Raw genomic sequence first — 25,024 nt, 5'->3', positions numbered from 1 at the left:
CCATTGAGTCAGTGATGCCATGCAACCATCTCATCCTCTGTCGTCCTCTTCTCCTCCTGCCTTCAATCTTTCCCAGCATCAGGGTCTTTTCAAATGAGTCAGCTCTTCGCATCAGGTGGCCAAAGTATTGGAGTTTCAGCTTCGGCATCAGTCCTTCCAATGAATATTTAGGACTGATTTCCTTTAGGATGGACTGGTTGGGTTCTCCTTGCAGTCCAAAGACTCTCAAGAGTCTTCTCCAACACCACAGTTCAAAAGCATCAATTCTTCGGTGCTCAGCTTTCTTTATAGTCCAACCCTCACATCCATACATGACTACTGGAAAATCACAGCCTTGACTAGACGGACCTTTGTTGGCAAAGTAATGTCTCTGCTTTTTAATATGCTGTCTAGATTGGTTATAACTTTCCTTCTAAGGAGCAAGCGTCTTTTAATTTCATGGCTGCAATCACCATCTGCAGTGATTTTGGAACCCCCCAAAATAAAGTTTCTCACTGTTTCTACTGTTTCCCCATCTATTTGCCATGAAGTGATGGGACTGGATGCCATGATCTTAATTTTCTGAATGTTGAGCTTTAAGCCAACTTCTTCACTCTCCTCTTTCACTTTCATCAAGAGGCTCTTTAGTTCTTCTTCACTTTCTGCCATAAGAGTAGTGTCATCTGCATATCTGAGATTATTGATATTTCTCCAGGCAATCTTGATTCCAGCTTGTGGTTCCTCCAGTCCAGCGTTTCTCATGATGTACTCTGCATATAAGTTAAATAAGCAGGGTGACAATATACAGCCTTGACGTACTCCTTTTCCTATTTGGAACCAGTCTGTTGTTCCATGTCCAGTTCGAACTGTTGCTTCCTGACCTGCATATAGTTTTCTCAAGAGGCAGGTCAGGTGGTCTGGTATTCCCATCTCTTTCAGAATTTTCCACAGTTTCTTGTGATCCACACAGTCAAAGGCTTTGGCATAGTCAATAAAGCAGAAATAGATGTTTTTCTGGAACTCTCTTGCTTTTTCCATGATCCAGCAGATGTTGGCAATTTGATCTCTGGTTCCTCTGCCTCTTCTAAAACCACCTTGAACATTTGGGAGTTCACAGTTCACGTATTGCTGAAGCCTGGCTTGGAGAATTTTGAGCATTACTTTACTAGCATGTGAGATGAGTGCAATTGTGTGGTAGTTTGAGCATTCTTTGGCACTGCCTTTCTTTTGGATTGGAATGAAAACTGACATTTTCCAGTCCTGTGGCCACTGCTGAATTTTCCAAATCTGCTGGCATATTGAGTGCAGCACTTTCACAGCATCATCTTTTAGGATTTGAAATAGCTCAACTGGAATTCCATCACCTCCACTAGCTTTGTTCGTAGTGATGCTTTCTAAGGCCCATTTGACTTCACATTCCAGGATGTTTAGCTCTAGGTGAGTGATTACACCATCGTGATTATCTGGGTTGAAGATCTTTTTTGTACAGTTCTTCCATGTATTCTTGTCACCTCTTCTTAATATCTTCTGCTTCTGTTAAGTCCATACCATGTCTGTCCTTTATCGAGCCCATCTTTGCATGAAATATTCTCTTGGTATCTCTAATTTTCTTGAAGAGATCTCTGCTGCTGCTGCTAAGTAGCTTCAGTCGTGTGTCCAACTCTGTGCGACCCCATAGACAGCAGCCCACCAGGCTCCCCCGTCCCTGGGATTCTCCAGGCAAGAACACTGGAGTGGGTTGCCATTTCCTTCTCCAATGCAGTAAAGTGAAAAGTGAAAGGGAAGTCGCTCAGTCGTGTGGGACCCTCAGCGACCCCATGGACTGCAGCCTTCCAGGCTCCTCTGTCCATGGGATTTTCCAGACAGAAGTACTGGACTGGGGTGCCACTGCCTTCTTCAGTCTTTCCCATTCTGTTGTTTTCCTCTATTTCTTTGCATTGATCGCTGAGGAAGGTGTTCTTATCTCTCCTTGCTATTCTTTGGAACTCTGCATTCAAATGCTTATATCTTTCCTTTTCTCCTTTGCTATTCACTTCTCTTCTTTTCACAGCTATTTGTAAGGCCTCCTCAGACAGCCATTTTGCTTTTTTTGCATTTCTTTTTCTTGAGGATGGTCTTGATCCCTGTCTCCTGTACAATGTCACAAACCTCTGTCCGTAGTTCTTCAGGCACTCTGTCTCGGATGTAGTCCCTTAAATCTCTTTGTCACTTCCACTGTGTAAACATAAGGGGTTTGATTTAGGTATGCAACATTTTCTAGACCCCAGGTTGTTTTCAGTGGCCCTCTCAGCCAGCTTCCCCCGCAGGAAGCCAGTCTGGACGTCTGTTACCATGGAGGAGTTCTGCCTGGTTTTGAGCGGCAGTAAATGGGCTCACACAGTCTGCGCCCCGATGTCTAACCTCTTTCATTGCACAAGTCTCTAAGGTGCACTCAGGCTGTGAGTGCCCATAGCTGGTCCCTCGTCGTTTCTGTGCAGTGCCTCATTATATGCCTGCACTGCATCTTTATCCATTGCACTGCTGGACACTGGAGTGGTTTCCAAATGTGAAAAACATCCTGTGGGCCTAAGCACCCATTGATTCAGGTATGTCCCAGGAGTAGATTGCCCACTGGGCTCCCCACGTGGCGCTGGTGGTAAAGAACCCACCTGGCAGTGCAGGAGATATGAGATGTGGATTCAGTGCCTGGGTCGGGAAGATCCCCTGGAGGAGGGCATGGCCACCCACTCCACTGTTCTTGCCTGGAGAATCTCATGGACAGGGGAGGCTGGTGGGCTACAGTCCATGGGGGTAACAAAGACTTGGACAAGACTGAAGCGACTTAGCACACAAGCAGACTGCCCAATGCCCATTTTGAGCAATTAATACTCATCTTTGGTGATGCCCCTGGGTGTAATCAGGAAAATAAATGACATGGTTATCAATGTCTGCCACAGGCTGGTGAGGAGAGTATGGTGCCTCGGGTGCCTTTTATTTGTCACCCCTATCCTAGAAAGAAACATCAAGCAAAGTAAATGGAAGGGAATGGAAAGTAAAAGGATGAGAAACCAAGGAGGTGCTTCTCAAGTGTGAGCCAGCCACTCACTTGAGTCACACTTTGCTGCCCATCTGAGCTGCGGACCTCACAGTGTGGTCTGCCACTTGATACTGCTTAAGTCAGCAGTTTTACATCTATCGCCTCATATTGTCTTATCACCTGGGAAGAACCTAAGAGCCTCCAGGGAAAAAAGAAGAATTAGAATTAACTGACCTCCCTGAACCACTGCTGCTGCTGCTGCTGCTGCTGCTAAGTCGTTTCAGTCGTGTCCGACTCTGTGCGACCCCATAGACGGCAGCCCACCAGGCTCCCCCGTCCCTGGGATTCTCCAGGTAAGAACACTGGAGTGGGTTGCCATTTCCTTCTCCAATGCATGAAAGTGAAAAGTGAAAGTGAAGTCGCTCAGTTGTGTCCAACTCTTCGAGACCCCATGAACTGCAGCCCACCAGGCTCCTCTGTCCATGGGATTTTCCAGTTAAGAGTACCTGAACCACTGCGGAGAGCTAAATGTCAAGCTTGTTGAGGTGTCAAGTTTTCTTCCGTTTCGCCACCAGGGAGCGCCACTGTCCTGCTGTGTGAGCCTCCCTGACCTTCCATAACCTCCACAGTGTTCTCTGCCCGCTTTTGCACAGTGGGACTTCTCTACGGTGACCAGCATTACACCCTTACAAAGGAAAGGGCCTGCATGCTGGTTTTGGGCACGGTGATGAAGGAAACGGCACAGACTCTTCTGCAACTAAGCCTGCAGTGAGATCAAACCAAGAATCGCCTGAGGTGGTGACCTCTGTGCACAGAGAAGAATCTAACCGATATCTGGGACCTTTGAACCCATGGGAAACCTCCCAGCGTGGAGAAAGAGCCTCAGGGCTTACGAGGCAGAAAACCCTGCTTTTCCCTAGCAGGGTCCCTGAACTCTCCCTGCCAGAAAATGTCCTAACCACAGAAGTACATGATAAAGGCTAGCTAGGCAGCGGCGCAAGCAGCCTTATTCTGGAATCAGGATGTTCTATTCTGTCTACTCTTCCAGTAGAACAGAGGGACCAGGGTTGCTCCTATCAGCCTGTTTCACCAAGGCCTTACACAGTGAGGTGATTGAGAGACGAAAACTTTCACCACATTTCATTTGACAAGTGCTTGAGAAGAGGTGGTAGAGAGACTTTAACACAGGAATTGATGTATACATTTCACCTTATATATATAGCAGCTAAACTGTTGAATTCTACTAAATGTTTTTTGTCTTCCAAAATGGATTGCACACACACACAAAAAAAAAATTGGCATCGCTTGCTGTCTCATGTATAAGTAAAGCTTGATTGTCTGAAATTTCTTAGGTTTGAACATATGGGGTGTATGCCTTTCATTGTTGCAACACTAAAAGCATATTCATTTGCCATTCATCGCTGGCTCATTATAGAGTTAGAAGTTCATTTCCCCTAACTGAGATGAACTTTCATAGTTCATTTCCCCTAACTGAAATGAACTTTCATAGTTCATTTCCAGAGCAGTTTGACTTGAATGGGTACTTAAATAGTTATGCCTCACCTGACCAATCTAGAACCCCAGGAGCCACTAGCTTTTATTCTCTTTCCTCACACCAGCATTTTCCAAAGCACTAAGCCTGCAAGGAGCCGGGTGAAGAAAGCTTCCCAGAAGTTTGGGGAATGCTTGCTCCCCATCCTGGGCTCATGAACCCACTATGTAGTGACTGCTTCAGAGAAGTCTGACAGTGGAGAAACCCGCTTAACCTTGTTTAAGCTGGCATCCCCCAGACTCGGTGACAACAGAATTATGTTTTAAATACAATCTCCACGCTATAGAAATCCTTTGTGAAATGCTTGCCATGTTATCACTCTACCCAGTGTTTCTCTGTAGCTCATATTTAAGACATTTCTAAAAGCCCGTATGTCCTTCACATCAAAGAAAAATCAAAGATTTGAGTAGCGAGCTAGAGATCTGACATCCTCTTAATATTATTTTCAATATTACTTCATTTTTTAAAAGTACTACAAGTTTATTAAATAGCATCTAGAAAATTAAGAGAAAAGGAAAAAAGGCATTTATGATTTCACCAACTAGACATCACTGTTCCTTTATTCCCTTCTGATCTTTTTCAATTCGTGGTAATTTTTATATAGTTGTGATCAGGCTGTGTAAATCTTGATCTTAAGCTAGTTTTTGGTCATGTACATGATTTTATCAATCATAATTGGTCTTGATGAGCTATGTTGAGTGAATAGAAGCAGTGGTCTAGCAAGAGGGTGTTGGTTCTTGAGACACGAATGTTGGAGCCTTGGTGAAGATCCGGGAATAGGGCAGCAACAAGCCTGAGCTCAGGGAGACTAGAGGCCATGTGGAGGGGGGTAAGATCTTATCTTAGGATGGAAATAATTCTACCTCTGCAAATGTCATAAGCCCAGCTTCTGAGTAAGTCTCCTTCAATGTGAAAAGAAAGAAAACTGGAACATCAGATGACGCACTTCTACCCTTGACTTGGCAGAACTGGGATGTTCAACCCTCTCCTTGCTCAGAAAACTGCCCTCATACTATTCTACTCTCAGTTCCCCACTGGCCATGAGATTTCTGTTCCAGAGACTTGGCCCCAAGAGCCCTTCACCTGAGACCCAGCCCTGTTTGACCTTCTCAGATTCGAATCTACCTTCTTAATCCAGGCCTTGGGTTGCCTGTGTTTTCCCTCTAAAGACAGTACTTATAACAATGTGTAATTACACATTTACATGACTAGTTGATTAATATCTGTCTTCCCTGTTAGATTCTAAGCCATGTTAGGGCAGGTCTGTGTTGCTTACTATGGTATATCCAGTATCTACCATGGTAGATCCTATTATGTGTTAAGTACAAAGAAGGAATTCAACAGACAATTGCTGAGTCACATGAACGAATGAGGGGAGTTAGAACTATATGGTCCCTAAACTCCTTCCAGTCCTAAAAGATGTGAATATTCACAGTCTAATATAAAGTAATACCATGGGGCTGAGTTCCATCCCTCCCCCACAACAAAAACCCCAGAAGTCAGGTAACATGGGCTACAGTGTGAATTAACTCTTTCTGGTTTCTTCACACATATTGGTCCCTCAGAATCTTTCTTAAAAGCCCTGTAGTTTTAACGGTAACTTCAGCAACCTTATCGCTCTGTTTCTGTGAGCGCTTTAGAATAAACAGAGCTTGTCCTTTTGAATGACTCTAGTGCTCTATAAACAAATCAGGTCTGCATTAGCTACAGGGATGCTGGCAGCACCTGGAAACAATTAGGGACCATTTTCTTTTGTTTTTTTCTTTAGCTGGAGTTACTAGACCTTTAATACAAACTGCAGTTTTGTGGTCTATTTTTATTTTTTTAATTGTGGTAAAACACACAGACCCTACAATTGACCACGTTAACTATTTTTAAGTGTACAGTGTGGCATTAAATACATTCCTACTATTGTGTAGCCATCACCACCTCTCATCTTCAGGTGTTGCTGCTTTGTTTTTGTTGTTTTGTTTTTAAATCCAGCGGAGTAAAAATACTATAGTTATTTTCCAAGAGTATTTGAGGTTGAAAATTGATGCAAATTCTTCCAAAGTCTCCATTAAAAAAATGAAAAAAATCACAAGCGCTGTCCTAAAAAATAGCACTTTAGTTCCCAGTGACAAAAGCAGATGTGCAGCACAGGTTAGCAGCAGTTGGAAATCTTGGGAGCACCGGGTCAGGGACCACAACACACCAAGAGCTGAGGGCCTTTCCTTAAACTCATCCCCAAAGCAGTGTGGACAGCTGGTCTCCACTGAGAGCTTCTGATGCACTGGGCACTCTGATAAGTGAGCTGGCAGTCCTATTCCATTTAATCCTTACAGCCATCTTCCAAGTAGCTATTATCACCATGTTACATATAAGGAAACTGATGTGTGGAGAGAATTTGCTTGCCAGAAGTCTCAAAGCTAGCAAATGGCAGATCTGGGGTTGAAATCAAAGCTGTCTGGCATTCCAGGGAAGTGGCAAGTTTTAATGAAGGCATGTGGTTTTGGACAGGGTCAGTTTGGTGCCTTAGAAAGAAACCTGTGGGGTTCTGTGTGTGCCAGAATGTGCAATGTTTGCGCTGTAGCAATATCCTGACAGGTTGATAACTGCAATTTAGGAAGTGGTGAGCCAAACAGACCTCAGAGCTACCTCCCCACCAGGTCCACAGGACAAAAACACTTTCCCAGGGGATGTTTAGGTACAGATCATGACTCTTCAGTATACTACGGTCCCAGTTTGTTTGCTTTAATGTGGTCACTGCATATTTACCCAACAGCAGTTCCCAGACTTTAATGTCACGAGAATGGCCCAGGATGCCTGTTATGTGTGTGGATTCCTGGGCCCTACACACTGGAGGTCTGAATTATGTAGGCTCTGGGAATGAGGATGCGGAGCCAGGACCCAGAGGGCATCCTGAGGCAGAGGTCTGCCTCCCACACTGACAAATTCTGCTGTCCTTCTTCACATCCTCTTCACATCCAAGCAGGGTGCCCACTCTACTCATGAGTCAGCAAACTTCTGTGAGGCCATCCCAGTCAGATGCTGTGCTGGCTGTAATTTAACATTTATTCTGTTGACAGTTCAGTTAATGATTGTCTCTTCTGCTAGACTATAGCTTCGTGAGGATCAGGACCTGGCCAGTCTTGCTCACTGCTGTATTCCTAGGGCCTAAAGCAGGGTAGATGGTCAATGACTATTTATTAAATGAATGGATGGAGTGAAAGGTTAAGACAATATTGATATATGCAAAGATGAATGAAACCCAGTCCTTGCCTCAGAATGCTTACAACCTGGGTGGCTGGGCAAGTAAGGCCATCAGTACAAAAGAGAGTTCTTGTGTTTTGTGAGATATGGTCAGGCATGAGGCAACCACTTTCCAACCAGGCTGAACCCAAACTGGATCAGGCAAGAAGATGAGAAGACTGGATCTTTGGAACTGGAGGGCTAACTTGAACTGGGCTAGAAGAGGGCGAGTCAGATGGGAAGAGGCAGGGAAAAGATAAGTGGTGATTTGTCACCAGGCAGATGGGCTGCAAAGATGATAATGATAACACATAAGTTGCCAGCAACAAGGGTGTGTGGGGGGCCAGTATCCTGTCCTGCACTTCACACTGCATTTACGTTATCCCACTCAACTCCTCCAGTAATCTACAAGATAGCAGTGATCAGCTCTGTCTTACAAATGGGGAAACTGAGGCTCAGAGAAGTTATGTCCTATCTCTATAAGAGCAGAGCTGAGGTTTAAACCCAGGTGGTATGAATCCATGGCCCCTGCTGTGTTGCACTCCAAGCAGAGAGAATTAATGATCCCCACAATAAGACAGGGATGAAGAGTCAGGAAATGTGTAGAGACAGCTGAAAGCCTTCCCGTTCAGAAGCATATGGCCACCACTCTCTTTAAACAGAAGCATGGAGAGATTGTTCTCAACATGACATCCAAGGTGTTCCATCTTTATCTTAAAAGGTCCTCTAAAGAATCTAATGATAAATAATTATGAATAAATAAATTGGGAAAGGAGTATGTCAAGGCTACTTATTGTCACCCTGATTATTTAACTTATATGCAGAGTACATCATGCTTGGATGAAGTACAAGCTGGAATCAAGATTGCCAGGAGAAATATCAATAACCTCAGATACGCAGATGACACCATCCTTACGGTAGAAAGCAAAGAAGAATCAAAGAGCCTCTTGATGAAAATGAAAGAGGAGAGTGAAAAAGTTGGCTTAAAACTCAACATTCAAAACACTAAGATCATGGCATCAGATCCCATCACTTCATGGCAAATAGGTGGGGAAACAGTAGAAACAGTGAGAAACTTTATTTTGGGGAGCTCCAGAATAACTACAGATGGTGACTGCAGCCATGAAATTAAAATATGCTTGATCCTTGGAAGAAAAGCTATGACCAACCTAGACAGCATATTAAAAAGCAGAGATATTACTTTGCCAACAAAGGTCTGTCTAGTCAAAACTATGGTTTTTCCAGCAGTCATGTATAGATGTGAGGGTTGGACTATAAAAAAAGCAGAGTGCTGAAGAATTGATGCTTTTGAACTGTGGTGTTGGAGAAGACTCTTGAGAGTCCCTTGGACTGCAAGGAGATCCAACCAGTCCATCCTGAAGGAAATCAGTCCTGAATATTCATTGGAAGGACTGATGCTGAAGCTGAAACTCCAATACTTTGGCCACCTGATGCAAAGAACTGACTCACTAGAAAAGACCCTGATGCTGGGAAAGATTGAGGGCAGGAGGAGAAGGGGACGACAGAGGATGAGATGGTTGGATGGTATCACTGACTCGATGGATATGAGTTTAGCAAGCTCCAGGAATTGGTGATGGATAGGGAAGCCTGGCGTGCTGCAGTCCATGGGATTGCAAAGAGTCAGACATGACTGAGTGACTGAACTGAACTGAAAGGAATCTAATCACTAAGATCTGGTGGACCTCAGTGTCTCTCACAGTATCTCCTTAATACCTTAATTCCATGGCAGTGCCTTAGTTCCAGCCTAACCTGCCTTGTCTACACAAAGTCAGGAATAGCCTACCTGATCTCTCGTCTAATCTGCTCTCCAGCCAAGAAGAATCTCAGAAACACAATCTGCGCCCCACCTCCCTGTTTGCTTCCCAGGTAGCTCAGTGGTAAAGAATCTGCCCACCAACACAGGAGACACAAGAGATGCGGGTTCTATCCCCGGCTTGGGAAGATTTACTAGAGGAGAGCATGCAACCCACTCCAATATTCTTCCTGGAGAGTTCCATGGACAGAGGAGTCTGCGAGGCTACAGTCCATGGGTTGCAAAGAGTCAGACATGACTGAGCACACAGGCACACACCCTGTTTGAAATCTAAGCAGTGGTTGACAAGCATGACTGCTCATTAAAATCACCTGGGAAGGTTCTAAAACATACCCCCAAAGATTCTAATTGACCCAGGGTAGAGTCCAGAAGTGAGTATTTTTAAAAAGCTCCCCAGGAGCCAATCTTGAGCACTGCTACAGCTGAATGAGATATCCATCACTGAGCTAGGCATACTCAGGTTGAAGTCTCCTCTCCCACCGTTCCTTCCTGCCCTATGTTCAATATTCTAGCCATGATGAGCTGTTGGTGATTCCCCAGGATCATCTGTTTATTTTCAGCTGCCACTCTGCAACAAATGGTATGGTCTGTGTCCAGAAAATGTCCTAGCTCACCTCCTGTCAGACTCCTTAGTGTTCTTCATTACTTGGCGCCAAGGCCCCCTCCTCCGTGAAGTCTTCACATGACCAGGCACAACTGGTGACTCCTTCCTCTCGGCAGCTGTAGCACTCCACCTATATTCACACGTCTCTATTGTTCTGAAACTATGTATACAAACGACTCTCTCTCCTACAAAAGGGTATCAGAACAGTGATGCTTCAGATAACTTTGGTGGCCACTTCATGCTTTTTGACCAGCATTTTTCTAGCTCAACCTGTATCTTATCTCTCTATTTCTTCACAGAGTCTTCTCTCCTACCACCTCGTAGTCCCACACAGCCCCTCTGACATACGCGTAAACCTGAAAGTGCCAAGGAGCTAACCTCTGGGGCAACCCTTGACCAACAGGGATGAGAACCCAAGGATAAATCCCTAGAGCAGAAATTCAGAAGTGCTTTCTCCACAGCTCTTCAGAGGGTCCTAGTGGGACTGAGCCAATCATACTACTATAAAGATTCACTTTAGATGACAAAGACTTTGTTCCATTTTTCCAGGCCAACACAATAACACAGAATCACAACAGTCTTGAGGACAACCATCATGAATGACAAAAAGTCATCCATGACCACAAGTATTCACTGAGAACACAGAGCCTGAGTCTGTCATGGATTTTGCCTCCTAAGCCATCTCCCTCACCAATGATGCAATAATGCACATATAAAAAGGTCAAATCAAGAAGGCAATCACATACTTTTGCAGCTGGTAAACAAATAGCACAACCAAGATGTCATGAGGCTTCAATTGTGAGTGAAGTTTAGCCAAGAGAGCCAGCATCACTGAATATTTAAAGTCAAGAGACCATTGACAGTGAGATAGTATCAGCCTTCAGTGCTGACAAAGGGGCTGCTGTGCACAGCCCCACTGAGTTGAATGTGTGTGGCAAACAGATGCCAATGTAACATCCAGGCCTCTGCTATAGAGCAAATGATTTGAGTAAGTGGCCGTAGTTTCAGAGGCCTGGCATATGCACCCATCTTTCCAGGCTCAAAGTTTAGTATATTCAAATGCAAAAATATATATACTTTTGCATATGTATTTCAGGATTTCCATGGATATGTCACTGCGCACACATATGTATGTGTTTATTAGCACACTGGCCTCTGGGCCCTTGAAGATTTATTAACTATAATTCAAATGAAAGTTTAAAATCAATGTATTTACAATAAAAACTTAAACTTACTGTATGCTTTTAAATTAATGGCTTAAATAATGAACATATTACAAGGTATTAGTGAGGTATTCATGTCTTTGAAATTGAACTTTGATGAATTTGAAAGGAAGCAGAAATAAATCACAGCAGAGTTAATGACCCTAATTATTTTTAATGATACACACACACACACACACATACACACACACACACTAGCTCTTCAAATGTGGAAATTTCACAAGAAGTCTATACATCCATGAGTTCATTTCAAATTACTATATTCAATACATGTATGTGGTCTCCAGGGGCTTTTAAAAAAACTGATCTTTAAATTGATTTCTTTTTAATATTTTAGAGATGAGGAACAAGTCTTCTCCAGAATCTCTGACTTCCAAAGTGCTTCATACAGAGCTGTCTAGTAAAGTTTATTATTTTGGTGATAGTGATAATAATGGAGTAAGAACAAAGAATGCAGTGTTCAGTAAACAAAGAGTTCATTGTTTCCACAAGGAAACAAACAGTAGGAAGCAGAGATAGTACTAGAGTTATGGAAACCAACACAGTATATCACAGATCTGGATGTGGTGAATAAAGCATTTGTCTCTGTTAGAATACTGATTTCGTCAGTTTGCTGAACAATCGTAAAGACAATTATCTTTCCACCCCTAACTGACCCAAGGCATTCTCTCCTCCAGAATAAGCATCTGCTACCATTTTACTCACCTAGTTCAATGGAGACTGACCTGCCCTGGGCTTCCAGAACCTCATCTCCTACTGCTCTGATTTACCATAACTCCCCCTTCCCTCTGCCCCATCCAGGGACCCTAAAACACATGTTCACACACACACACACACACACACACACACACTCTCAGGGATTTGAGTTACCTTAACATTTTCTGGCAGTGCTTTGTTCTGGGTCAGCCCCAGAGCGAGTAATGCTATCACAGCGATGATGCAGGAGAAACCAAGGATGCTCAGTATGTTTTTAGAGCAAAATACCTTCAGTTCAGATTCTAAAATCAAAAGAAGAAGAGAAAACATCAGTAAGAGATGACCAGACATTGATTTTCCTCCCTTTTCTGTATGGCCTTGAGCTGGCTTTCTGGAGACAGCAAAGAAGATAAAAGGTGAACTTTATCCAAGAGGCACTTGCAAAGTAATTGGGTAAAAGTTAAAAAACAAAAGTATGTGTCTGTACTGTGATGAGGGCCAAAACTGAGTTAGTGGCTGTAGTAAGGAGAATGGGCAGAATTAGGTCAGTGATGAGATACAAGATAAGAAGGGAAAATCCCAAACTGGCAGCTTGTTTACTAGGTCATATAGATCTATCTATACGGATTTCCCTGGTGGCTCAGACGGTAAAGCGTCTGTCTACAATGCAGGAGACCCGGGTTCTATTCCTGGGTTGGGAAGATCCCCTGGAGAAGGAAATGGCAATCCACTCCAGGACTATTGCCTGGAAAATCCCATGGACAGAGGAGCCTGGTGGGCTGCCGTCCATGGGGTCGCAGAGTCGGACACGACTGAGCGACTTCACTTTACTACATCACATAGATCGATCAAGGTTAAAGAAACAAAGAAAGCAAAGACGGCCTTCCTCATTTTTAAAATCTGCCAAAATATGAGTACAATATTAAAAAGTATTCAGAATGTATCACCAAACAAACATCAAAGTCCCTCTGCTTCATGACATTTCCTGGCTTGACCTTCAACTTCAACCACCCTTACATGTTGAATAACTGTAGGTAATAACATAGGGGCTGTGGAGTTTTAAAGATTTCATCATTTGTACTATTTTATCTATCCTGTAAATACTTTCATCATCACAGGCCATAAAAAAGTTCCAGAAGGAGAATTCTATAAAGGGCAAATTTACTTTGAGCAGGATAAACAGAGCCTGTGGTGAACTCTCATCCTTCCACTGTAGCTTCCCAAACTATCCCCAAACCTTTTCCTAAGCCTTTGGGGAAGAAGGACGGGGTCACGTTAAAGAAAAAAAAAAAGCATGTGGAAATGAGATGGGCTCTCCAAAATAGTTTGCACTTCTCTAAGAGAGAAGGCGAGGGATTAAAGCAACTGAAAGAGGAACCTGAGTCCCCTCCTCCTCTTTCCCTCTTGCTCAGCAGCAGCAGCTACGCCAGCACAGGAGCTCCTCCTTGAGCTCGTGAGCACAAGCTTGGACTTAATCCAAAGGGTGGTGATTGCTTGGGTCTCCAGTCTGCATCTACCTCTAGAACCTTGAATCAGTCTGTTTCCATCAAGCCAAACAGTACAAAACTTAGGGGGGAAAGTTCTAGCAACACCATTATCTACTTCTTCCAAACAACAGAACAATGAACGAAATACACAATAAATGAAGTGTCCCCCTCCTCCCTTCCCAAAGGAATCTCAGTTCTGTTCAGCTGCCTGCCGCTCCCCCAAGCACCTCATACACCTCCTGGGAAGGGGCTGACCGTTCTGCATAATCTCATTCCCTCTCCAGTAACTGGTTCAACAGTGGGCATATACCCTCAAAACAGCCTGTGAGACCCTGGAGGAAGACTGCTGGGGCAAGTCTAGGAAAAGAAAGGAAGCCTTCTCTCTTCTTAGTCAGACATGGTCCAGCCAATGAGGGTAGAGCAGAGAGATGGAAAGAATTTGAGTTCTTGAAGCATTTTGAGCTGCTGAAACAACTTATCCTGATCTGATCCTCTCATGAGACTCAAGCTTTGATCCAATTAGAATGATGATTTAAATACCTTGAAGCTAAAATATCCTGATACTACTGTGACAGGAATGTCCTTTTTGCTGCCAGGGCTGTGGGATCTGGAAAAGAGCCCCTTAGCTAATTTTACCTATCTTGGTTCCCAAAGTGGTGATACTGACAAACACAGCTTATAAGCAGCACGTGTTTTAGATGAAAAATTACAAATCTAATCTAAAAATTGCACACTGCAACAATAAGTCTACTATAACAGAATTGTGAATACTCCCTCAAACTGTTCAAAAGGTCTACCTATTCTTTTGTTTCTGTAAATATGACAATTTTGATTATTTCATTTTCCTTTCATCCATTTGGGTGCTAATCCAATGAAAATGACCAAAAAGGTCCTTGCTCGTTGGAATTGGCATCTAGTTGGGAAGATAGATAAGTCAGAAAAGAAGTCTGCAGATAAGGACTTCAGGTCATGAAAAGTGTGGAGGAGAAATTCAAACCAAGAAAAGTTATAGAGTGACTTGCAGCAGAGTTGGGGTGGGGAGATGAGACTAAGGGTCAGGAAAGGCTCTCTGAGAAGATGACATTTAAGCTTAGACCTTAAAGGTGAGAAAACACCAGTTATGAGAAGGAGAAATAACATTTCAAGAAGAGGAAGCACAAGCTGAAAAAGCCCTGAGATGGAAAATAGCTTGAAGTGAATCTGTTTCTTCCTTTTTCAAATGAGAATATTTACTAAATCATTGTTATCACTAAACAGTTGAAAGTGTACTTTTCCAGGGATCCCTCCTGCACTGAGGGTGGAAATATGACTTGGTGCAGCGACTATGGAGAACAGTATGGAGGTTCTGCAGAAAAATAAAAATAGAATTACACGGGGAGCAAGACCATCCCCAAGAAAAAGAAATGCAAGAAAGCGAAATGGGTGTCTGAGGAAGCCTTACAAATAGCTGTGAAAAGAAGAGAAGACAAAACAAAGGAGACAAGGAAAGATATACCCATTTGAATGCAGAGTTCCAAAGAATAGGAAGGAGAGATAAGAAAGCCTTCCTCAATGATCAGTGCAAAGAAATAGAGGAAAACAATAGAATGGGAAAGACTAGAGATCTCTTCAAGAAAATTAGAGATACCAAGGGAACATTTCATGTAAAGATGGGCTCAATAAAGGACAGAAATGGTATGGACCAAAAAGAAGCAGGAGGTATTAAGAAGAGGCGGCAAGAATATACAGAAGTATACAAAAAAGGTCTTCACAACCCAGATAATCACGATGGTGTGATCACTCACCTAGAGCTAAACATCCTGGAATGTGAAGTCAAGTGGGCCTTAGGAAGCATCACTACGAACAAAGCTAGTGGAGGTGATGGAATTCCAGTTGAGCTATTTCAAATCCTAAAAGATGATGCTGTGAAAGTGCTGCACTCAATATGCCAGCAAATTTGGAAAACTCAGCAGTGGTCACAGGACTGGAAAAGGTCAGTTTTCATTCCAATCCCAAAGAAAGGCAATGCCAAAGAATGCTCAAACTATCACAAAATTGCATTCATCTCACACGCTAGTAAAATAATGCTCAAAATTCTCCAAGCCAGGCTTCAGCCATATGTGAACCACAAAGTTCCAGATGTTCAAGCTGGTTTTAGAAAAGGCAGAGGAATCAGAGATCAAATTGCCAACATCTGCTGGATTATCAAAAAAGCAAGAGAGTTCCAGAAAAGTATCTACTTCTATTTTATTGACTATGCCAAAGCCTTTGACTGTGTGGATCACAGTAAACTGTGGAAAATTCTGGAAGAGATGGGAATGCCAGACCACCTGACCTGCCTCTTGAGAAGTCTGTATGCAGGTCAGGAAGCAACAGTTAGAACTGGACATGGAACAACAGACTGATTCTAAATAAGAAAAGAAGCACATCAAGGCTGTATATTGTCACCCTGCTTATTTAACTCATATGCAGAGTACATCATGAGAAACGCTGGGCTGGAGGAAGCACAAGCTGGAATCAAGATTGCTGGGAGAAATATCAATAACCTCAGATATGCAGGTGACACCACTCTTATGGCAAAAAGTGAAGAAGAACTAAAGGACCTCTTGATGAAAGTGAAAGAGGAGAGTGAAAAAGTTGGCTCAAAGCTCAACACTCAGATAACAAAGATCAAGGCATCTGGCCCCATCACTTCATGGCAAATAGATGGGGAAACAGTGGCTGATTTTATTTTTCTGGGCTCCAAAATCACCGCAGATGGTGACTGCAGCCATGAAATTAAAAGACATTTACTCCTTGGAAGAAAGGCTATGACCAACCTAAACAGCATATTAAAAAGCAGAGACATTACTTTGCCAACAAAGGTCTGTCTAGTCAAATCTATGGTTTTTCTAGTACTCATATATGGATGTAAGAGTTGGACTATATAGAAAGCTGAGCACTGAAGAATTGATGCTTTTTGAACTGTGGTGTTGGAGAAGACTCTTGAGAGTCCCTTGGACTGCAAGGAGATCCAACCAGTCCATCCTAAAGGAAATCAGTCCTGAATATTCTTTGGAAGGACTGATGTTGAAGATGAAACGCCAATACTTTGGCCACCTGATGCGAAGAGCTGACTCATTTGAAAAGACCCTGATCCTGGGAAAGATTGAGGGCAGGAGGAGAAGGGGACGACAGAGGATGCGATGGTTGGATGGCATCATGGACTCAATGGACATGAGTTTGAGTAAGCTCTGGGAGTTGGTGATGAACAGGGAGGCCTGGCGTGCTGCATTCCATGGGGTCACAAAGAGTCGAACACAACTGAGTGACTGAACTGAACTGAACTGAGGATCCCACAATCCTACTCCTGGGCATATAATCCAGAGAAAACCATATTTCAAAAAGATAAATGCACTCCAATATTCATTGCAGCACTGTTTACAACAGCCAACACGTGGAAGCAACCTAAATGTCCATCAATAGATGAATGGACAATGAAGATGTGGTATACATAATGGAATATTACTGAGCCATCAAAAAGAACAAAATAATGCCATTTGTAGCAACATGAATAGAATTAGAGATTATCTTACTAAGTAAAGTAAGGAAGAAAGAGAAAGACTAATACCATATATCACTTACACATGGAATATAAAATATGGCAGAAATGAACCTATCTACAAAACAGAAACAGACTCAGAGAACAGACTTGTGGTTTCAAGGAGGAGGGGCGAAAGGACAGTGACGGTTTGGGAGTTTGGGGTTAGCAGCAGCAAACTGTCACATTTAGAATCGATAACAACAAGGTCTTATTGCTTAGTGCAGGGAACCATATCTAGTCTCCTGGGATAAACCATACTGGAAAAGAATATTTTTTAAAAAGTATGTATTATATAACTAAGTCACCTTGCTGTACAGCAGAAATTAGCACAACACTGTAAATCAACTATACGTCAATAAAAAATAATTTAAAAAGAAAGTATACTTTCCCACATTTGCCCAGCTTTTGCAGTGAAATCCATATATATTCAAGTCTTTCATCACATTAGTCTTATCGAAGATATGATAACAAAAAGAACTTAAATCAGAGAGGAAACTTAGGAATTTTTCAAAAGCTGTATTATCAAAAAAATAATGACGTTTTTCATGTGAACTAAGTTACTTAGGAATAATTAAAATACTATGCTTTCTCTGAACTATGCAGATAGTTTTCAGAAGTTATCATCGCATGGGAGGAGGCCACGTTCTTAGGAAGTGGTTTACCAGATGTGGGGGCTTCCCAGGTGGCTCAGTGCAGTAAAGAACTCATGTGCGATGCAAGAGATGCGGGAAACACAGATTTGACCCCTGGATCGGAAAGATCCCCTGGAGAAGGAAATGGCAACTCACTCCAGTATTCTTGCCCGGAGAATCCCGTGGACAGAGGAGCCTGGCAGGCTACAGTCCACGGAGTTGCAAAGAGTCAGACACAGACAGAGCAAAACAGCAGACATGGGGGTCCAGAGGGGGGCTTATCTAAGACATCTCCATAAAAGGCAGCCACTTGCCCTTCTTCCTAGGCCACAGAGCTCTTTCAGATGTCACGTCTGCTACAGTCAAGTTCTATTATGGAAAATTCACAATGACTGTATCCCCCTGAAAAGCTCTTCATTTCCCTTGTGGATAAAAGAAACGTGGTTTGTAACATACAATGTGAAATTATATTTTAAAAAACAATTTCAAGAAACATTTTTACCAAAAATATCTTAACGACGAAGTGTTATATTGCTTTGAATTTTCCCACTATCCTGAGGAACTTAAGACTGCCCCTGCCCTCTTATTCCCTTCCTGTCACAGGATGAATTAGAAAGTTTCTCTGTTTTGGCTAAGAGCCAGTTAGAAATGTCAATTCTTCACTTGACAGAGACAAAACTGAAGGAAACCCAAGCTTTGACAAAACAGGCTGATTTCAAGCCAATTAGCTATGTCAGAGGCAAAAAAAGCTGATTCTTTTTAACTCTAACAGAAACAGTTATCATGACATCCAGAGCTGGCATCCTATTAAAGATTAAAATTATGTAATTTGTCCTTAGTCAAAATTCTGCAATACAGAGAAATCCCAGCTTCTCTACTTTGTGATACCAAAGATGTTTTATTTTAAAATTTCACTCTATTAGTAAGAAAGATTTGGGGTGTTGGCAGATGTGGTGGATCTTAGGCAAAAAAAAAAAAAACAGAAGTTTTGCTCTGCAGATTCAGTGTGACGCATTAGATCCAAATCATTTCCAATTTCTGATGGGTTACATCCAGACCAAGCTTGGCTTGTCATGTAGAGAACAAAACAGCCAATACCGACAAGCACTGGAGAGTGAACATCAGTGGAGTGCTGTGGGCCCTTCCTGTGTTTACACAGCGCAGTGATAGGACAATCACTGAAGCTCAGGGGACTGGTCCTAATCTGACTTTGCCATTTCTCCAGCTCCTAGAGTCTCTGCCCCCTCTCTGCCTCTTCCTTCCTCTCCATTGGGGAGTTCTTGGTGACACACACTTAGATTGTTCTCACATTCAGGGGCTTTAAGATCCTTTCTCAGCTGCTTCATTCCAGGTCCCTTAGACTCAATCTCTTCTATGGCAACATCCCTGCCTCTGTTCCAATCACCACCACTTCTCTATAATAGCCCTTTCTGGTATCTCCCTAATTCTTTTTCCTATCAGAATCCATCCTTCATGCACCTGCAGAATTCCTCCATAATTGATATTCCCAGGGCTCTTCCTGATTAAAAATGAAGGTGGTTTTCTTCTGATTGCCAGATGAAAACCTCACTGTCTACCCAGCCCTCTCAGCCCTTTAGAAATTTAAGCACTTCGCATCTCACTATTCCAATAAGCAGATGTGTGTGTCCGAGATCATACTGCCTGACATTACAACCACTAGACTGTATGCTCCCTAAGTGCCACGACTTTTTCTGGTTTGTTCATTGCTATAGTCCTAGTTGAATGAATAAATGAAGTTTAGATGCTGATATTTTTCAACATGAGATTTCCTTCAGCTGGAATTCTATTCCCCTCTTTCTCCACCAAATCTTTTTCCTTGTCATGTTCAAAATCAAGCTCAAATAGAGGCTATGCTTCCCTCCATATGCCTCAAAGCTCAATGGTTCCTGTACTCCTCTCTTCCCGTGCTTACCTCTAGATATTTAACGGATTGGCCTATTTTGGTTTGGGAGTTCTGTAGTTGTTATTTCATCCATTGTTCTATTAGTCAGCCAACAATTATTTATTCAGTGCATTACACTATTCACTAGACCTGCCTGAGGCTAAACTTACAGCAGTGAACAAATGTTTCCATTTCATGGTGCTTATATTCTAGTTTGAAAAAATAAAACAAGTAAAGTTTATAGTATGTTAATAATTATAAGTGCTAAGAAATGAGAAAAGGCAGGTAAAGAGGCAGCACAGAGTGATTAGGAAAGACCTGAGATGGTGATATTAAAAGCGATAGGGATAAAGAGACAGCAAGCACACCACTTGGCCAAGAGCATTTAAACTGGAACTGCAGGTACAAAGGCCCAGGGGTGGAACAGTACCTGGGCATGAGGCCAGTGTGGCTGGAAGAGTGAGGAAGGGGAAAAGAGTGAGAGATGGTCAGGGGTGGGGTCACTGGGTGCCTTGCTCATAGGGCTTTGCAGGTTCTGGTGAGGGTTTGGTCTTACTCTCAGTGATCTGACTTCTTTCTAATCATTGGTATAATTTATCTTCAGCACCATGGTAAACAAGGGACCACCAGGGACCTTTGAAGACCCCGAAGAAGGAGGGTGTGGTCTTTTAGGTGGCAGGTCTCTGCCTCTTGTAATGAGGAGCTGAGGCACCCCAGTGAAGTCAGCTCTCAGGACAACCACTTAGTCAAGTTCGGACAGAGCCTGGCTCTGCTAGAGTAGAGCCTGTGCCAAGACCAGGGCTGGGAAGACACGACCAGGAGGAGTAAGAACCACTTCGTGATAGATCTTCTCTATACCTTCTGTTCTCGTTGGTAGCTCAGAGCTGCTAAATCTTCGCGGAGAGAACATCCTTATGAGGGGCCTCCAAACCAAAAGTCACCTGGATCCATCACCCCAAAGCCAAACTCCACAGACTTCTGAGGGGTGGCTCAAACTGGAGCACAGTCCAGACAACCTCAACTTTGCTCAGTGTCTAATCCTCCAATTCCCTGCATGCAGGATGACTCATAATAGTACGGACTTCATAGGGTTGCTAGGTAAGAGTCAATGAGCTAACAATACATAACAACCTACAAAAGAACCCTCAGTGTATTCCAGATTATGTTCTCAGCACTCTACACACAGCAACTCACTTAACCTTCACAGCACTCCTTCGAGGTACTATTTTCATCATCTGTATCAGCTTCCTATGGCTGCCACAACAAATTACCACCAATGTGGGTGACTGACAACAATAGAATTTTATTCTCTCACAATTCCAGAGGCTAAAAGTCCAGAATTAAGGTGTCAGTGGGGCCAAAGGCTCTGGAGAGATTCCTTTCTTGCCTTGTCTAGCCTCTGGTGGCTCCTGGCATGCCCTGGCTGTGGCTACATCATCCACCGTCTGCCTCCGTCTGCCCATGACCTTTCCCCCAGTCTCTGTGAGCAGTAGATTTTCCTGTCCTTTCTCTTTCTTATCTACCCGTCATTAGATTTAGGGCCCATACTAAAACCAGAACGACCTCAAGATCCTTAACTATATCTACAAAGACTTCATTTCCAAATAAGATTGCAGTATCAGGAACTATTATTATCCTCACTGCTCTCTCTTTACAGGTGAGGAAACTGAGTCATAGGTTAAGTAGATTGCCCAAAGTTACACTGAAATAAATGTAGGGACCAGGAATTAAAGTCAGGCATTCTGGGTCCAGAAATCAAGATTTTAGCCACCACTCTACTCAGACGGTAAAACGTCTGCCTACAATGCGGGAGACCCAGGTTCGATCCCTGGTTCGGGAAGATCCCCTGGAGCAGGAAATGGCAACCCACTCCAGTATTCTTGCCTGGAAAATCCCATGGACTGAGGAGCCTGGTGGGCTACAGCCCATGGGGTCGCAAAGAGTCGGACACAACTGAGTGATTTCACATTCACTTTCACTACCCTATACCATGGGGCTTCCTCAGTAGCTCTGCAGAAGCCTGCAGAGAATTCGCCTGCAATGCAGGAGATGTGGGTTCGATCCCTGGGTCAGGAGGATTGCCTGGAGGAGGGCACGGCAACCCACTCCAGTATTCTTGCCTGGGAAATCCCATGGACAGAGGAGTCTGGCAGGCTGTAGTCCATAAGGTCGAAAAGAGTTGGACACGATTGAAGCAACTGAGCACACACACACTACCCTAAACTATACGACTGTGCCTGCTGTGCGGTACAAATGCTGAATGTGGGAGCCAATCTCATTATCCAGAAGGGAACGAACCATGACTGACTTTGAGGATTTGGCTGAAGGGGTTGTCTGGACATCAGACAATGTCACACTTTTTCAAATACAGAGTCTTTTGGTCCCTGATGGTCAGAAGGTAGCAGCTAAGAGACAGAGGCTGGGATTATGGTTCCCAGGGAGGTTAAGGGACTTGCTCAAAGTCACACAGCTGGTAAGCGGCAGAACAGTGATTGGATCCAAGTCTCCCAACTCCGCTCCACTGCCTCAACTATTGTCCGGCATTAGAGAGACATAGAAGTTACTCAGCTTCATTCTTTCTTGGCTGAAACAACGCAAAAGAACCCAAAGTTCTGTTCAAATAGATCTTAAATTTCACCCCCACCCCATATTTTCCCAATTAATACATTCAGAGTCAGTTTGAAGATAAAGCAGTTTACCTTGATGAGGTTTTTTTCCTGCCTATTTTTAAGTCAAGGAAGTCAGTATAATGTCAATAAATAGACAAATGCTAAAAATGCACTTCAAGGCCTCAATGATGGTCAATCAGTTAAAGGGTAAAAAGTAAAGGAGAGGAGGGGGAATCAGATAGACGCAGAGAATACCAGTGGAAGGGAGACGGCAGGGGAAATAGGAAGAGAGGTAGAGAGGCAGGTTAATAAATACCCAAGTCCGGTTCCACGGATCACTTGAACCACAGACTTCAGAGAAAGTTATATGTGCCTAGTCGCTCAGCCGTGCCTGACTCTTTGCAAACCCACGGACTATAGCCCGCTAGGCTCCTCTGTTCATGGGGATTCTCCAGGCAAGGATACTCGAGTAGGTTGCCATGCCCTCCTCCAGGGCATCTTCCCAATCCAGGGAATCCATCCAGGTCTCCCACATGGCAGGTGGATTCTTTATGTCTGAGCCACCAGGGAAGCCCTCAGAGAAAGTTACTGGACGTGTTTATAATCCTTTGTTTCTGCTCTTTGAAATGTTACTTAGCTGGTTAGTCTCAGTTCACAGTACTTTAGTTAGAAAAAGAATGCATTTATCCTAACAAAGTAGCCTGGTTGATCCTGAGTGGTCCCCGAAGAGGCTCAGTTTTGGGTGGGAAGAGCCCATTGAGTGATCTTGGGCAGTGGAACCGGGGTCAGGGAACAGAATAAGCTCTTCCTGCTAGTCAGACTCAGCCAACCTCAAGCTCACCACCCAGCCGTTCTTGCTGTGGGCTGTGCTCTTCTCAGACTGGTAGCAAGTAACTGATTGACTTTGCACTGGTGTGCCTGACTCTAAAACTGTTAATAACTGCAAAAATCAAAGAATAGCAGAGGATCCGCGTCTGGGAAATAAGGAAGCAAAGGAATCCCCTTCCCTTTCTCTTTCTTACTTCCTCCCACCACACCACCTACCTCCTCACCAACCTCCTCTGGCCTTTCCTGAATTCTTTTGCCTGTAGATTGCATGGAAAACAATAGATCTTTGTGGACGACATGGATTCCCATATTCAAGTACAGAGTTGTTTCCGGCAGAGTGATATCATTGAGATCACAGACAGGAATTCGCTGTGACCCAGCCAACAAGGATAATAACCACGTGTATTGATGGTCTCTGCAATAAACACACTGCTTCCACTAAACAAATCCTCTTCCATATCTGAAATTGTAGAATTGTGCTCTGGGGATTCTATCTTTCTCAAATCAGCTGCGTTTGTCAACAAGCCTTGGTTATGCTGGTGAGAAAGACAGAAAATCTATGCTGGCCATATATCACTAGTGTGGGAGTCAAAGTGGGGATGGGGTGAACTGAGTCACCCAGGTAGCCCAGCCTCACAGCCCGCCCCTCCAACCCACCCCCACCTCTGTCTTCTACATCTCATTTGTAAGTTATCTTATTTCTACCTCCTCATTTTTTCACTTATGAAGTACAAAAGTCAGAAGCAACATAAAAATATTTCTGCAACAAAATATGCCATAAACAAAATAAAAATGACAAACTGAGGAAAATGTTTGTAACAACTATGAAATAGTTGGTTTCCTTAATATATGAAGTCATTAAAAATCGATAAGACAATGATCAAGACAACCCCTCAGAATTACCACAAGACAATATCAGAAAAATAAACAATCCAATCAAAAAGTGGGGAAAAGACCTAAACAGACATTTTTCCAAAGAAGACATACAGATGACTAACAAACACATGAAAAGATGCTTAACATCACTCATCATTCAGTTCAGTTCAGTTCAGTTGCTCAGTCGTGTCCGACTCTTTGCAACCCCACGAATCGCAGCACACCAGGCCTCCCTGTTCATCACCATCTCCCGGAGTTCACTCAGACTCACGTCCATCGAGTCCGTGATGCCATCCAGCCATCTCATCTCTGTTGTCCCCTTCTCCTCCTGCCCCCAATCCCTCCCAGCATCAGAGTCTTTTCCAATGAGTCAACTCTTCGCATGAGATGGCCAAAGTACTGGAGCTTTAGCTTTAGCATCATTCCTTCCAAAGAAATCCCAGGGCTGATCTCCTTCAGAATGGACTGGTTGGATCTCCTTGCAGTCCAACGGACCCTCAAGAGTCTTCTCCAACACCACAGTTCAAACGCATCAATTCTTTGGCGCTCAGCCTTCTTCACAGTCCAACTCTCACATCCATACATGACCACAGGAAAAACCATAGCCAATGCAAATCAAAACTACAATGAGATATCACCTCACACCAGTCAGAATGCCCATTATCCAAAAGTCTACAAACAATAAATGCTGAAGAGGGTGTGGAGAAAAGGAGCCCTCTTGCATTATTGGTGGGAATGTAAATTGATTCTGTCATTATGGAAGATGGTATGGAGATTCCTTAAAAAAACGAGAATAAAACCACCATATGGAGGGATTGGGGGCAGGAGGAGAAGGGGACGACAGAGGATGAGATGGCTGGATGGCATCATTAACTCGATGGACGTGAGTCTGAGTGAACTCTGGGAGTTGGTGATGGACAGGGAGGCCTGGTGTGCTGCGATTCATGGGGTCGCAAAGAGTTGGACACGACTGAGAGACTGAACTGAACTGA

General features: G+C 43.5%; 1 protein-coding gene across 3 annotated transcripts in view; it reads right to left on the bottom strand.

The window, feature by feature from the left end:
• The window catches only part of ENTPD1 (ectonucleoside triphosphate diphosphohydrolase 1), a 98,924-nt gene that overhangs the window by 31,049 nt on the left and 42,851 nt on the right, over window positions 1-25,024 (bottom strand). For 2 of the 3 annotated variants that reach the window (XM_040254622.1, XM_040254623.1), the window contains exon 2: window positions 12,310-12,437. The exons of the other annotated variant lie outside the window; for it this stretch is intronic. In XM_040254622.1, coding sequence (XP_040110556.1) covers window positions 12,310-12,437 — 128 coding nt within the window. The remainder of the gene's footprint in view (window positions 1-12,309; window positions 12,438-25,024) is intronic. 3 annotated transcript variants of the gene reach the window in all.

Source organism: Oryx dammah, unplaced genomic scaffold, assembly GCF_014754425.2.
Source record: "Oryx dammah isolate SB20612 unplaced genomic scaffold, SCBI_Odam_1.1 HiC_scaffold_14, whole genome shotgun sequence".
NCBI classification, from domain to species: domain Eukaryota; kingdom Metazoa; phylum Chordata; class Mammalia; order Artiodactyla; family Bovidae; genus Oryx; species Oryx dammah.
This window is presented reverse-complemented; position numbering and strand designations above follow the sequence as displayed.